General features: G+C 42.6%; 1 protein-coding gene across 1 annotated transcript in view; it reads right to left on the reverse strand.

Moving 5' to 3' along the window:
• The window catches only part of RELN (reelin), a 366,138-nt gene that overhangs the window by 295,766 nt on the left and 53,215 nt on the right, over positions 1 to 17,157 (reverse strand). Inside the window, exon 2 of the mRNA XM_066633734.1 lies at positions 11,180 to 11,290. Within this exon, the coding sequence (XP_066489831.1) occupies positions 11,180 to 11,290 (111 nt within the window). The remainder of the gene's footprint in view (positions 1 to 11,179; positions 11,291 to 17,157) is intronic.

Genomic DNA, 17,157 nt, shown 5'->3' on the forward strand with positions numbered 1-17,157 from the left:
CTCCCTGGATTTCATATCTGTAGATCTGGCTCAAGGTAGGTCCCCTGGACTCGCCAGAGCCAGACTTGATTCAACCTGAACCTTCCAAAGGCGACTGGAGCTGTGGTTCAGTTGCTTCTGGAGAGCAGTTTCTGCCACCATCTCCACCCTTTCCTGGGCCTGATCGACACCCAGTTCGACCCCCTCTCTGCCTTCCCCATGCGGATACTGAAAACCAAGGATAACCAAATCTGTGGTTTTCAGTATTCACCGGGGGGGGGGAGGTTTGAGAACAGATTCCTCACAGATACCAAGGCACCACCTGTATAATTCTTATGTTCTATGAACATAGCACAGGTATCACAGTACCTTAGAGCTGGACTAGATGTATTAGACTATTTTTCCTTAGAGCTGAACTAGATGATATAGTATACCTGCAGCTGCTTCCAAAAAAGGGGCAAGCATATGTTTACGTTCCCCTAGTAATATCTAACAGCCCAATCCTGAGTTCCCCAGTGCTGGATATTGCAAAAATGGAGTAAGGTACTACTTTCCCGCTGGCAGGAGATAACCAGAACTGAAAGAGAGGCCACTGCCAGTTGACATTGAGCCTCAGTGCTGGTAAAATGCTGGTGAAGAGTTCCCAGCGGTAAGTATCCCCACCAAGAGGCAGGGAGGCTTTTTGGGGTGAAGGAGGGTAAGGGAAAGGTGGAGAGGGTGCAGAACCAGGTGGGGGAGGGCAGGCCAGCAGGTAGATCAGGCCCAGGAGGGGGTGGGGACAGTGGCAGAAACTGCTGTCAAATCCTATGCTCCCCACCCCAGAGCAGCAGAGCCCAACATGGGCCGCCTCAGTTCTGTGCCAGCTGAGGAACTGGCACAGATCCAAGGAGACCCATTGGGGTCAGCAGAATTCTACATGGGGTAAGGGAACCAATGTTCCCTTGCCCCGAGGAAACTCCACTGGCTGCTCTGGCCCATGGGATATATGGCATGCTGTACCACGCAGCACCAGCAGCCCATAGGATTGAGCTACCCAACAACACACCTAGTATGGTGACAACACAATGTATTGCATTTCCCCATCCTTGCTCAATAAAATGTGCTGCTGCTGTCTAAGGCAATATGTCATGAACAAGGTCTTTTGTACATTACGGAGGGGAAATGGGAACTAGAGATGTCATTTCCTTTTCTGTCAGCAGCCACATAGTGTAACATCTCATTTGGTACTTGGAGACTTTACCTTCTTGCACTCCACAAAACATGTATCTTATAATTATGTCCCAATTTAAAGATCCTTAATGTTTTTGAAAATGTTGTCAGGCAGGTGTGTGTGTGTGTGTGTGTGTGTGTGTGAGTAAAATAAAATATTAACAATTCTTCAGCCTAGACCTGGAACTTGCCCTCAGATTAAATCATTAGCCATAATTGAATGTTGTTCAATCATAGAACAGAATGGTACTGCTTTTGATGTTCTTTTTTAAAAAGTGTCAGTTAAGATAGCTTTTCTGTCACAGTCCAGTTCCACGATGTTATTATAATTATTATCAGTATTTATATACCACTTTTCAACAGAAGTTCACAAAGCGGTTTACAGAGAAAAATCAAATAACTAATGGCTCCCTATCCCAAAAGGGCTCACAATCTAAAAATGTTGTTGAGGATGTGAACTCTGATGGTTTAAAGCTGGAGATTTTTTAAAAGAGGTTTTAATGTGCTTGCCCTTCTCCAAGAAAGGTTTGTCCTGATCTTCCTATATTACTTGCCACCACTGTGATATTAGTATCCGTTTGGAATAACATTATGAATGAAACAGAAAAAATAAAAGCAACTTGATTGAATAGTGAGAAAAAGGAGAAGGACATCAGTTTTGTAAAACTAAAATAATTGGTTTAATGAAATATATGTAGTGACCTAAGAAGTAAAAATAAGTCGTAATTTTTTTTTTTTTGAAATTTGAGTAGTAGAATCCATCTGAAACTTTGTTTTGCTCTTCAGCCCAGCTTTTGGGTGATTTATGTCAAGGGATTAGTTCCACTAGCTGAAAGCCAAGGGGGCTGTTTTCCTCTAAATGTAGACTTCATTACAACTCATATTCTTTATCCAGCAGCTAATGTTGTCAGTACTTATTGATTCATTGTAATGATAATTATGTTCTTTTAATAGCAAGTCAAGTAACATCAGAGTGACTGTGATTCCAAATGACTACAGTATGTATGTACTGTCACAATGCATTTGTGTTTGCTATTTATCTAAAGACAGACATAGGTAAAGAGCAGGAATATATCAGAAGAGCAGAACACTGACTTCAAAACAAAATGCTGTGTGAAGTGTCCTACTACCCACCTTGCTGTAAATTCTGTGATGTTGTGTTATGCAAATTATTTCCCTATTTTGTGGGCATACTAAGACAGTGGACGCAAATTCACAGAGAAGTTTAAATAATAACCCAATCCTGTGAACTCGGTGTATTCTGCTGCTGGTCACTGCTGAAAAGTGCCGGAAAGCACTTTCGAGCAGTGCACTCAGTAGCAGGAACTGATGCCAGCAAGAAGGCCAAAGACTTCCAACTCACATTGCCAGAACTCCAGCCACCTGCAGGAGTATGTAAGCCACCAAAGGAGGCAGGAGAGGGTGAGGGAAGGAGCAAAACTGGGTGGGGAGGGGGTATGACAGGGGAGGATGCAGGATCCTACCCTCCATTTTCACTGTCTCCCTGCTCCCTTTCTCTCCTTGAACTTGCCCTAGCAAAACTGCTAGCGCAGGTCCAAGGAGACCTGTTGCAGGTCAGGAGGTTTATGTGGGGGTAAGGTGATTTAAATCCCTTTTCCCTGCTGAAACCTCCTGATGTGCTGCTACCCCCTTCCCAATACAGTGCTCTTGTTTTTGGCTCAGCTGCACCAGCTGGGGGGGGGGGGAGATAAAATTGGGATCTAATGTATTAACACCCAGCTATAAAATTTCTGTAGAAAACTTTTTGCCTATTGAGTAAAAAACTGTACGAAAAAGTGATATGGCACAACTTAAGAAATGCTACTGGACACATAGCACTAATTTATTTCAGTTCCTCAGCAAAAGGCTTCTTCTAAACATACCCACACAGACCCAAACCCTTGCCATGAAGAGGCTTATGTGTTTGATTCACAAGCTTACCATCTTCCTACAGAGTTATTTTTCTACCATTGTTCTGTTCAAAAAAGGTATTCCGTGGATGTGTCTGTTTGAAGGAACTTGAAACCTGGGTACATGGGCTCCTAGCTGTTCTTTTCTTTTGCTCCGTGGCAGCTGATGCCACTGTAACTCCTGTAGGATGTGGGGTTGCTGTGGCATTTTTGTGTCTTCGTGTGCATAGGTCTTTGGGATGATGACACACGAGTGTCACACTAACAGTGCGCCAGCATCATGGCAACACATTCTGATTTCATAGCGATGATAAGCAGGTGACAGCCAACATCAGACTGATGATGCACTAATGACAGGACACTGCTCCATGAATAATGAGTCACGTCCATGGATGGTAAAGATGTTACTGTGAAGGCTATGCCAACATTGCTTTGCCAGGAAAGGTTCAGCATTTGGCCCTTCTCGTGCTGGCATTGGTGCATTATCAGCATGGTGCTGTCAGCATAGACTTAGGATATGAAAGATATTGTACTGGTGTCCATGCACCATTGGGCACAACATCTGAATAGGTTTGGGCCATTAGTGAATTAAACTCTGGTATTGGCAAAGAAAAATGTTTAAAGCATATGTATGAGTCAACATTTCATTCAAATTCCCAGGGTGTAAAGTAAATATTTCATTACTAATTATAGGCCAGGACCTGTAAACATTTCATGTGGGAATTGGGAAGGGGGGGGGAGTTGGCCTAAAATTATTGCTCTTGCATCTGGAATGCTGCATGGTGCAAAAGTCTGTGCCTGGGACCCATAGACATAGAGTGAGAGTGGCTCTCCAGGATTTAAAGCAGAGATCTTTCCCACTCCTATCTGTGGATACCAGGACTTGAACTTGCAACTTTCTGCATGCCCTACCACTGAAATAAGTCCCCACTTTATGGGGATGTGCATGGGTTTGCTGGGAGTTGGAAGGGCTGAGAGTGAAACTAGATGTTACAAATAGCACAGCCACTGCCCAAATCAACATTTATTATAGTGCATTTCCCCCTATGGAATGCCTAGTTACCTCATATCCTGACCCCATTACACTGAATGTTTACGTATTCTTGGCCTGCAAGCTCTAATGTTTTAGAGTGGGGGCATGAAAACATTCAGCGTAATTGCACTTTGTAGTAAGATAAATTCAGCAAGATGTTGGGGGAGCTGTAGAGTTGGCTGCTGTTTTTGGAACTATCTTCTCCTTTACTCCTCCAACAGAGGATCAGTGCTTTCAAAAACAGGTGATGCCTCAGTATCCACAGGGGTTTCATCCCCAGAACCCCCACAGATACCAAAATCCACAGATAACCAAATCCACAGATTGTGGGACCTAGATCCTCCAATCACGAACAGAGCTGTGCTCTGGTCATGTTCAGAGGCCTGGGAAGGCCATGGAAGAATCTCCCTGACCCTCAGGAGGCCTTTTGAAGCCTCCAGAAGGCTGAAAATTGGCTGATTTTCAATCTTTTGGAGGCCTCAGAAGGACTCCTGAGAGTCTGAGAGGCTGCGTATGGCCTCCCTGGCATTCAGAAGGGCCTCCGAATGCTACCACAGCGCTCTGGTTGCAATCAGAGGATGTGGCAGACCATAGTGCTTTGATACTGCAAGATTTGACAGAAGTTCTGTTAGTCTCATTGAACCCAGAAGGTTCACTGTACATTTAGGTCCCTTTCCAATGAAGCACTGCAAAAGAATTCATAGCTCAATCCTTCTCTGCTGCTGGAATTAGCATTCCAGCAGTGGACCCTTTTTATAGCAGTCAGAAAAGGTGCTTCATTAATTTCAAATGTTTGTTCTGTATATTAGCAAGAATGTTGTTGGTCTATGTTAGATAACATTTAATCTTAGAACAGTTTGTCTTACTTTTCTGTCCTTTTTTCCCTAATACGTTTCCATTTATCATGACTAGAGGTGTTTGAAAATGGTATTATTTATTTTTCTCATTAGTAAGCCCACTGTGTTCAGTAAGCCTTAGGCCATAATCCTATCTTACTCACCAGAAACAAACATCTAAGTTTGAAGAATTTCACTTATGACAGTCACTGAAAGTGGAATGTGAAGAAAAAAACATAGTTCCATTTATGAACATTTGGGGAGGGTGTTGGAAAAGGCTATACATTTATTAACTAATTCTATGATCAATAAAATATATTGGGTTAATAATGTTTAATATTCCTGTGGATAAAACTAAGTGCAGGATGCAATGAAGAACGATGACTATCAAGGTCATGTTTTTCCTGCTAGTATCTTAAACAAGACATGACAGCACCACAACTTCTATCTTCACAGGTTTCACTGTTGTCATGGATTTTTCTGATTCAGGAACGTTAATTACAATACAGGAATTTACAAAGTAAAACTGAAATGTAAACTTTGCTGACCAATGTCAATTTGGCTCCTGTTCACAATTTAATTAACTGTTAACAGATTCTTCCAGATATGATGCTATACAGATATTTTATCTTCCTGTTAATTAGTAGTTACGCACTGGCAAGAAGAACAGGACTTCTTTCCAATTATTCCAGAACTCAGTGATTATTTAAACTTGGCTAATTAGCAGTGGAGGGCTGGTACATCTTCTGGGCAAATTTTGTTTGATAATCCCTATTAAAATATACATGGCGGTTGTTGACTTGTAACAAAAAAGTGGCAGTTCAAAGGGTATTAGATACAGCACAAGGCAAATGGGGGCCTATTAAAATTTCCCAACTGTTCTAATGAGAATGCCGAGGGTCATTTTTCTTAGTTTACCATCTGTTTGGTTTCTGGCATGAGTCTCTGGTGTGAAGGGAGGGTCCTTGAGCCCATTTGGTTTGTCACAAAGTAAACCAGGGACTTGAAGCCATTTCAGTAGCTTAAAGAGGAACATTTCAAGAATGCTGTGCCCTGTAGCCTAAAACTTTCTCAGATGCAATAGTCAATACAGCCTGTGCTTTTTAAATTGCAGATCCTAATAAGAAAATGTGCAGATGCCGACACATACACAGTTGCTGCAGCCGCCTTCTACCATCACCACCCCTCGCACCAACAGTGCAGTAACAGAGGGAGGCATGTCTGCTCCTTTATCTTGAATTGATTTCCCATTCAAGTCAGCCTGTGAAGAAAAGTTTGGTGTTCCATGCTAGGTTTGCACTTCCCAAAAGCCGCAACATTTGGTGCAACCAAGAGGCACGTTTCTGAGATGTCCTTGACAATAGCTTTCCACCCCACCCTGAGCACGTAGCAGCCATATCAAACCACCTTTCAAACTCCTCCTCTCAGATTTGCATGACATCTGCTCAAAGTGCTTCCTGGTGTATGCCTGTTGTTTTTTGCTCTGGCTGTGCTTGTTGCATTTTAAGTACCATGTGTTAACACACACTTCGAGGGTTTTCCACAATACACTTTTAAGAACAGTTTTGAACAGAAGTGGTTGGGTAGTGATACAGTCCTTAACCTGAGGGGAAATATAGGAATGTCATATTAGGGGGGAAAAAATATGAGGACTAACATTTGTTCCTAAAGAAAGAGCACTTGGAGGTCGGAACTGGACTAGGAGGTTAATGTAACCTTGATCGGCTTGCTATTTTTTCCTTGAAAAATGAAAATTAAAATTTTTTATAATATTTATAATTTATAATTATTAAATTAAAATTTTAATAATAATTAAAAATTATTAAATTAAAGTACTTACAGGTGGAACCTCTTTATCCATGTGGGTTCCATTCCCAGATCCCCCACAGATAACAAAATCTGCAGTTTTTAGAGCACATCTTTGCTCTGAGCACGACCAGAGATTTGCTGAATGTGACCAGAGCAAAGTGGCATGCAATCAAGGATTAGAAAGTCACCCAAAGCAGTTTCTGGACAACTTCTGGAAGTTGTTTGAAAACCCCTCTGGGTGCTAATCTGAGCCTCAGAGGCCTTGTGAGGTGGCTTGCAATGTCAGAAAATTTCCCAGACATGGTTCCAGTCACATCTGGAAGGTCTGTAGGGAGGATCGGGGGGGGGGGAGTTCAGCATTCATGGTGGGCAAATCCACGGATGCCAAATCCATGGATAAAGAGGCCTCCACATGTATTTTCTATACAGTCCAATCATGGAAAGTTTCTGTGCATTCCCTTCTTTGGAAAGTGGCAGCTGGATCCTGAGTTCAGTCGGCGCCACTCACTCCCAAGCTGCCTGGGCAACAGCAATCACAAAAGTGCCATAAGGCACTTCGCCATCAGCAGTGAGCCTGCAGCACGAGCGGAGAGGCCAGCGCCAGTTGGTGCTGGGCTGCCACCCAGGCGCCTGGGATGAGTACGAAGTGGTAAGCATTCCCACTGGGTAGTAGGGAGGTTTTTAGGGGTGGGGGAAGGTGAGGAGCGGGTGGAACGATGCAGATGGAGGGCAGAACAAGGGAAGAATCAGGCCCGGGAGGGGGGTGGGGATGGCAGCAGCCTCTGGACTCCTTGGTTCTGCACCTGCTGAATAGCAGGTGCAGATCTAAATAGACCCTTTGGGGCTGCCAGGGTTTAACACAGGGTAAAGGAATCGCTATTCCTTTATACCAAGGAGACCTCCGGCAGCTTCCCTGACCCCACATGATACAGTGGTAGCCATTTTGGCATCACTGTCTTCCAGGGCGCCAGGGAAGCTTAAGATTGAGCCCAAAGAGATGAAGCTCTCCATACTGCATATGTTGAACAAGTAAACTATTATCTGGTAAATAAAAGCTGCTACTCCTTACAGAGCTACAGTGATGAGGCCATAGATCAGTTGTAGAGTACCACTGAGGTCCCACTCCACTAGAGCTGCAATATAGTCTCATGGTAGAGGACCTGCTTTGCATGCAGAAGGTGTCAGTTTTCATCCCTGGAATCTCCAGGAAGACCCTGTTTGAAACCTTGGAGAGTCACAAGGCCCAATCCTATCCAATTTTCCCATGCTGGTGCAACCGAGGTAAGGGAACAAACATGACCTTACCATGAGGAAGCTTCTGTGACTGCCTCCCTGCTGCAGGATGGAGCACATACCCCATTGGTATGGCTACATCGGTGCTAGAAAGTTGGACAGAACTGGGCCCATAGTCAGTCAGTGGAGATCAGAAGTGCCAAACATAAGGCCTGCAGGCCAGATGAGGCTCATGGAAACTATCTCACCCCCATCATAATTGAGCTCTCTCACTGCTGTCGTTTCAGCAGCACTGTGTCTGATGTGACACTTGGAGGGAGAGACAGAAGGAGGCCTTAGAAGGCAAGGAACATTATAGGAGAAGGGTCTGACCAAGATGGGTGAAAAGAGAGATGCTGTTGAAGTGCTGGGAGAGCTCAACTATCACGAGGACTGCCCTTTCAGCAGCACTGTTTCTCCCAAGGCATCATTCCACAGACCACATCGCTGTTGAAAGGGCAGCCTGCTTGATAACTGGGTTCATCCGTATCCTGAAAATATGGTCAAGATTTGCACATTTTGCCTTCTGTCATTTACAATTAATGAGTTTCTACGTGAGGACAAAGTGCTTATTTCTGGCCATCATCTGCTTAAAAATATTATTTCCTGCTTTATGATGTCACTTCCAGCCCCCAGCAGGTGTCATGAATACTATTCAGCCCACTATCTGAAATGATAGACAGTATGGATCTAGATCAGGGGTGTCCAAAGTTTTTGGCAGGCGGGCCACATCATCTCTCTGACACTGTGTCAGGGGCCAGAGGAAAAAAGAATTAATTTACATTTAAAATTTGAATAAATTTACATAAATGAATTTATTAGAGATGGAACTTATATGAATGAATGTAGGTCTTGCAATAGCTCAAGGCCTATAAAAGGCCTTGCACAAAGCAAGGCTGGCCTTTCCTTTGCCGCTGCTACTGCATCACAGATGTGAAACAGCAAGCAGTGGAGGAAGCTCTCATCCCACAGCTCACGCGAGAGATCAAAGTCGCCCTCACACTGAAAGCAGTTGCATCAGGCCAGTGCGGGCTCCAGCAAGTCTCCAGAGGGCCAAAGGTTCATTGGAGACTGGGGGCTCCCTGAGGGCCACATTGAGAGGCCTTGAGGGCCACATGTGGCCCCAGGGCCGGGGTTTGGGCACCCCTTGGTTAATCTAGATTAACCAAGGATCTGATTTGGTGCAAATCTCCTTCCTATGTTCACCAATACTATTTTCCTACCAGAATAAAAAGAAACAAAATTCACAAAATTCAAGCGGATCCGTAAGTGTCTGTTTAATGTTTAGAAAAACTGAACATTTTGCTCAGTTAACAAAATAGGTTCTTCAGAATGTATGGTTGCAGTTCAAAAAATAGGTCACAGGGGAACTGGGTTTTCCCCCCTGCAGCGCATAAATGGATATTCATAATTAAACATTAGACGTCCCAAGGGCATCATATTTTAAGATTCATATTGACAAAAGCAAAATGAGGTATTTCAAAGTATGCATCACTGACTTAAACTCTGCTTTAGATATTTGCTACCTTCGAGGAGCTCATTTGCTTCTGATCACCACAACATATGGCATTGCAGGATGGGGCCAACTTGATTAACAATTTGTAGGCCACAGTACATGTAGAAGAGTGCTAGTCAGAAAATGCTGTTAGAAGAAGAGGTTGCACCTTGTTTTGCAGTATGGATTTGACCTGGAATGTAGCTTGTTCAGCTGCAACTGTGGTCTGGGTTCCAGGGAACGAACTGATCCATATTGCCTATTTGTAAGTGTAATGTGGTTGACTCCTGCATTTTTAGACTGTGAGCCCTTTTGGGACAGGAAGCCATTAGTTATTTGATTTTTCTCTGTAAGCCGCTTTGTGAACTTTTTTGTTGAAAAGTGGTATATAAATACAGTTAATAATAATAATAATAATAATAATAATAATAATAATTCACATGACAAGGGAAGGATGGGGTGTGCCATGGGAAGAATGAAGGGACAGGGAGGAGGTGAGAGGGAGTACTATAAACTTATGGCAAGACAAACAAGCAGACGGCCTGCAGGCTAGAAGGGAGACTAAGAATAAACGTTAACTTCCTGCTTACAATTGCTCTTAGGGCCCAATCCTATCCAACTTTCCAACACCAATGCAGGCGCAATGCAGTTCCAATGTAAGGAACAAACTTCCCCTTACCTCATGACTGCCTCACCACCACCACAGGATGCAGTGCAAATCCCATTGGCACAGCTGCACTAGGGCTGGAAAACTAGATGGGATTGGGTCCTTAGTCTTCACTCTGGCCTGCAAGCTGCCTGCCTGCTTGTCTTGCTTTCAGGTAACTAGGTTCATGAATAGGGTGTTACTTATGAACCTCACTGTCTTCATTAGGACTGATAGATGCTTAAGCATTAAGCATGATAACATTTAAGCCAGATGAGAAATGCAACAGTCACATAATAGGAAGACAGCATTTGTTAGCCTAATTCAGCGTGTTCATATTTATGTTTTCTAAACTGCAAAGCCTTGGGGAGCAAGAGGCATTAATTGAATTGCACAGAACGTTGAGCATTACTGATAGAAAAATCTAAGTCTTTACTTAAGCTAGGACAATATTGACATTCTAGTGTCAATTAATATACAAACTATGGTTTCTCTGGATGTTGCAATATTACTGCGAAGGTATTTGTGGTAGAACCATAATCTGAAGAATTCAGGGATTGCATATTTTAGGCGTTAACACTGTAGTCAAATGTAATGGAGCTCTAAGTGACTCTTCTCCCTTGCACCCTCAGGAGAGGGCAATTTGCACAAACGAGGGACAAGAGGCAGTTTTTAATCCTTGCCCCCAAAGTAATTTTGTCTCTGAAATTTCCTACTTAGCTGCTTTTCCCCTCATGGGAGCCTCTCAGCTACACACAGAAGATGCTATACTCCTTTATAAAGCATTTGAGATATACAGACAATATACTTTCTATGTAAGTCACAAATAAATGTCAAAAATAACTGAAAACTAGTTCTCACCCACCTTCTTGAGACAATTAACATTGTTTGGCAAAATTACAGCACCCAAGTGTCTAAGTGGCTGTATAGTTTCAAAGCAATTTTGATGCACATGTAAATCTTAATTTCATGCACTTATTTAGAACTTACCAAATCCAAAAGCACTGGACCCTCCAATACTCTGTGAAGCTTGAACACTGGTAGATGTATAGAGTCCCGTGACCAATAAGCCATCAAAAAAGGTGCTTGTTGAAATAGTCACTGAAATAAAAGAAATTTTTTTAATGTAGACTTCCAAGGAACATATTCCACTGATAGTCCAATCCTAAACTTCTCCAGCACAGTTGGATATTTTTCCCCTTACCCCAAGTAATGCCTCAACTTGCTCAATAGGGCTACTTGGATCTGTACCAATATTTAGCTAGCACAAGTCTAAGCAGCCCCTTGTTGCGTGTTCAGGTCTGGGAAGAGGGTTCTGATATGGCAGAGGCCTGCACCACCAATCTCAACCCCTACTGGGCCTGCTCCACCCCCTGCCCAGAAATGCCCCCTACCTGCCTCTAATCCACCCACCCACCACCCCTATGCCGTCCAGAGTGACTGTTACCTCCACTGGTGGTCATCCCTCAGGATGCAACACTGGTGGGCAGTGTAGGCTTCTCTGTCATTGCTGCTTGCTCTCCAGGTGCTGCAAAGTGCTTTATGGCACACTTGCAACACCCTTGGCCACCACAGTGATTGCCTCTCTAGCAGAGAGGCAAATTTGTTCTGCACTGTGAGTGTTCCTAAATCATATGGAAATGGACTGACAGCAGGGTTCTTTCCAAAGTTAAAATAAAGTAATGAAGGAAAAAGTGGAAGGGTAGATACGTGTGGGAGCACACATCATGAATGTGAGATTGATTGGAGATGTGTTCAGACCAGCACAATACCCTTCATATGTTATAAAGACGTGTTTCAGGCAGTACCTCTTTCTCTATTCCCTTTTCACAACACTGTTGGAAACGTTAAAAACATTTGTTTTAAATGCAAACTTTATACATCTAAATAATCCTTTTAAACAATCATTTTTATTGAACAGTTACTGCTTCTTTCATACTGTATTTCCTCTTGATTTTTACAATCTGTAGAAACAGCTATTCGTGCTAATCACTGTTGAAATTAGTTTCATTTTTAATAAATCAGAAATAATGTTATGCATAATAATCTTTCTACCATGAAGTGAACACACATTGAGCATTACAGCAGCAGGATTTGAAAACAACGACAATGAAAGGTCACTTTTTTCACCCTAGTTCTGAAAGGCATTGTTTGCCAAGGAATCTAAAGCTGTGCATTACTGTAAATAAAATCCACCTAGTTTGGAAATTTCAATGTTAAATTTCAATGTTAAAACAAATGACTCTCAACTCACTGTCAAGGCTGATGGCACAACCACACCTATGCAAGAAATAAAGGTTTGTCTGCTTTTGATTGTATTTTGTACAACAATTTTAAAGTATATTAAAGTAGTTAAGTCTTATGTATACATAAATCAGATCAAATAAAAAGACTGACATAATCCATTAGGCAGATTTTAAAGCATCCATTGGCACATGAGCACCTGTTACTGTTTTTCTGACATATATATCAACTGAAAAGAAGCAAAACTGAGCTTCTTAAACCATTTGGCATTCAGAGGTTTTGAAGAGCTCCTTTTTCGAACATTTATTTTAATATGTCTGCTTAAGTTTTTAAACTGTTACAGGTCAAACAAGAAAATACTATGTATAATCTATTTAAAAGACCCTAGCTGAAAAAGACCAATGTTATCCATGCAACCTGGCACTTTATCCCATTATGTAAAAAGCACTATAGCACTGTCTTTTAGTACAGGAATTTATAATTGGAGTATCCATGCCCCTTGGAGGTATGGGATTTGATCTCTGAACAATAAAAAAATTGTTAGAGTAGATTATTAACTATCACCGTTATCAGTACTGATTGAGATGTTCTATTCCTAGTTATCCATATGTAAAGTAAAACATACGTAAAAAAAGCTACTGTCATCTTTAGAAGCAATTCTGTTATCTAATTAGACTGGTGGTGGTGATTATGATTTCAACAGCCTTGCAAAAGGGGTATGGGGATGTATTGGGCTATCCATTGGGGGTCTGTAAAACTAAAAAGGTTAAGAACTCCTGATCTAGTATAACCCTGCTTAATCCGAGAACATTAAAAATCATTTCTGCCTCTCACAAATCTTAATCAAAACCCATTTCACTTGATATTTTTCCAGTACCTGAACTTCCAGTAACTAGCACCCCCAAACTTAAGCACTTGCTCATCAGAATCTGCCTGGCATTAACTTGTTACAGCTTGTCTGCAAGCAGTTTTCAGAGGCAACTCACTCTTTTACTTCCTAGAAAGGTCCATACAGAAAGGCCAGTATTTTGCTGCTTGTCATGGAACAGATAAAGATCAGTAGTTTAATCTCCCACTGAAATGTCAATACAAGCAACTGAGAAGTGAAGCACTTTGCTGCTGTACTTCTGCTGCATGAAAAAGTGATACAGCCTACATCGTACATCAGGTGATATAATGTGCAAGGCAACATTAGGAAACTGGTACTGCACTCAACAGTGTGGTCAAATGTCCATTTTAGTTATTCCTGGAGATTCATTTGTCAATTTATTTGGGCTTCAGGTCAGTTTAGATGCTTGTATTGCATATGAAAAGGGTATGTCAGCAGTTTTCAAGGATGCACAAGTCTAGCAGACTGATACATTCTCATAGACTCTGGAATTTATCTCTTGCTAGTGGCTTAGTCAGGATGTCTGCTGACATTTCTTGGGTTGGACAGTAGTCCATCCTGACACGCCCTTTCTTGATACTATCACACACAAAGTGATTTCTGATATCTATGTGCTTTGTGCCTGCATTTTGACTTTCTGACTGTGCCAATCTGATACAACTCTGGTTGTCTTCAAACACTTGGATTGGCTTTTGTTCATCTATGCCCAAATCACTTAACAATTAACAAAGCCACATTACTTCTCTGCATGTTTCTGATGCAGATGTATACTCGGCCTCTGTGGAAGAAAGAACAGAGGGTTTTTTCCTGCTTGCCAGCTTATTGCTCCACCCCCATTCAGAGCCAAACGTCCACTGGTTGATTTTCGTTCAGCTCTGTCTTCTCCCCAGTCTGAGTCAATGTAGACTACTGATTTAGGTTTTTCACTGGCTGGCAACCTCAGTCTGAAGCCTTGGGTACCTTTCAGGTATCTTGCAACCCTTTTAACGCCAAGAGGCACAGGGGCTTGCTGCTACTTACCAGAGCCTGCAGCTTCCTGGGGGTGCAGGGAGCCCCCACAGCAACCTCTGCAGGACTCCCCACACCATACAATCAGTAAAAATCACAATCACAACCACTTCCGGTTACACAAACTCAAAACTGGAAGTCATTTGCGATTGCGATTTTGAGGATCTCTGAAGCGTGGGGAGCCCTGCAGAGGCTGGCACAAGGACTCTCCGTAGCCCTGGGAGGCTGTTGCAGGCTCTAGTAAGTGGCAGCAAGCCCCTGCACCACTCCAAAGCCTTCCCCCTCCCCACCCTGGGGGGGGGCAGAGGCCAGGGCTCTCTGGCAAAAATCACTGATCTAGGGTGTAGAAGGAAGAGGAGATTTCAGATTTCACCACCCACCAACATGCTGCCTAATGCAATTGGTTCAGTTTGCCTCATGGATGGGCCTGCCCAGCATGTGAGGACAAAGTAAACATTCTGATAACTAGAAAACAGCAGGGGAAAGGCACTGAGAGCTGAAAGGGCTTTTTGACTTTTTTTTGTTGTGGTGGCGGCCATTTTGTTTCACAATTGGATAGATTGTTATTCTTTATTGAATAAGATGTAATGAAAAATCCCTCTGTGAGCAAGTGATCACCCTAATTCTGGGAAAAAAGGAATAGATTAACCACGGGTGGGACCAAACATATGAATCCCTGATCTCCATTTGTTTAACCATGTATTGAATCAATTTTTATCATTGAAAACATTCTTCATTCTTCATTAAGCTTGAGGTAATACCAAATGGTTACTGTAAATATGTCATACATTTTAGGCACTCAAAGCTGGGAGGCAGAAACTATTGGCGTTATAATTAAAGATTTCCCTAGCGTGCAAAGTACTAATTTTATTCCTCACATGAGAGGAAGGAATCATGCACGTGCTGTATACAAGTGAAAATACAGGTACCTTTCATGAAGGCTTACCCAGAAAAACAGGTACTTTGATACAAATACCCATGTAATAAAAGTTGTGTTAGTTGTTCCAGGTGTGAGTGTTGATGTTACCTGCTCTGAACTACTTCCTAGAAGCCTCGCACATAAAACTATTATATGGTGCAGCATTCTCCATATTGTAACATTTCAGACTGCAGATGTGGGAAAGTATATTTAAAAGCTTCCCCAGTCATAAAATAAACAGGCAAACAAACAAGCATGTAGTAAGCTCAGAATTACCATGTTTCCTGCTTCCATGGGGTTCTGAGTGCCTACAGGAGGCTGGTAACCTTGTGGTCTCATGACACCTGTTTAAGCATCTATAATATGGCTAGTGATACACGTAACTGGAACTCAGACAATGGAGCATGAACAGGACCAGAATAATTTTTATATCATTCACAACTATCACGTGACAGGGTTAAAGGGAAAATATATTTCATGATAAACACAAATTTTTATTCTCTCCTTTTTGTTTTTGTTTTTTGCATTTTAGATAGCCCCCGGTTTGTGTGCGATCAGAGTGTGAAGATAAACTGATTGATACTGCTCCTGTGAAAGGCAAGTGTCTCACTGACTGTTGGTACCCTGAGAAGTCCTGTCACAGAGTGCAAGATAATACCTCTGGCTATGAAAGAGTGATGAGCTATGGAGTTGCAGGTGGCCAAGTTGTGAAAAGGAAAAAAAAAACACAATTCATGGATTGGTGAGGACCCAGGTGTAGACAGATGTGCAGCACAAAGTAGGATGCCTGCTGCACGCTGCCACTCAGCAGATGGCTGGCAAGATGCCCAAAACCTCTGGCAAGCTGCCCAGAAGGGAAGTAGCAGAAGCCGACAGCAGGGGGTTGTGATCCAATTCCTTCTTCTAAAGCCCTGGGAGACCAATGTGAAAAAGTCACTGGGCCAACAATCTCAGAAGAAACAGGCTGCAACCTGACAAAGGAAGCCTTCCACATCATGGGAAAGACAACCTGAGATGTCAGATTCTGTGTGGGTAGCCACCTGCTGCAGTGTCTGAGGAACTGGACTGTGATGACAAAGCACTTCTGTGCTCTCCAACCATCTTTCTCCTACCACAGGTAGGCTGATACAGCCCTCTTATACCACAGATTTGCCCACAGAACTTTCTTGCTTCCTCTTTTTTTTAATCACTCTCTCTATATGTAATTAAATGAACCATTTGAATTGCAGCCCCGTATATATGAAGGCTTTACTTATTTATGAAATGCTTTACTAAAAGAATATTCAAGGTGATATACAAGACACAAAAAGAGCAAAAAATTACAAAAGAATAAATGGACAAAAGTTTAAGTACATAAAATGCCTCATAAAACAAACATAGATATAGCCAACGGCACAAGTTGAAAAACAGCAGGGAAGGCCAGTGTGCAGTTAAAAATTAAAAAAATAGTTAAAATTTTCAGTAACTTTAAAGGTTTTGTGGAATTAAGATGCCTGAACGTGAAAGTACTGGCATACCTGGTTTGGGGGGGGGGGTTGCAAATGCCCCAAGGAGCACATTGGGGGGAGTCACCACACCACCATCCACTTCCCTGTGCTGCCCTCCCATCAGTATCCCATTTGCCTTTCTTTCTTTTTTTAAGCTATAGAGGTGGGCAGATGCTCTGAGCACCACCCACCTCTATCCCTTTTTTTTATAATACCATCTCCCTCTGGTCCAAAGAAGTGGAGGAGGAGAAACTATTTCTGCCACCGCCATCCACCATCTTTTTGGTCTTTTTAAAAAAGGAATAGAGGCAGGTGGCTGCTTGAGTACCCACTTGCCTCTATCCATTTTTTTTTAAGTGGTTCACCCCGGCCTGACGAGGTGGTGGAGGAGAAGCCACTGCAAGTGAATAGCCAGGGGGCA

Source organism: Tiliqua scincoides, chromosome 7, assembly GCF_035046505.1.
Source record: "Tiliqua scincoides isolate rTilSci1 chromosome 7, rTilSci1.hap2, whole genome shotgun sequence".
In the NCBI taxonomy this organism is placed as follows: Eukaryota; Metazoa; Chordata; class Lepidosauria; order Squamata; family Scincidae; genus Tiliqua; species Tiliqua scincoides.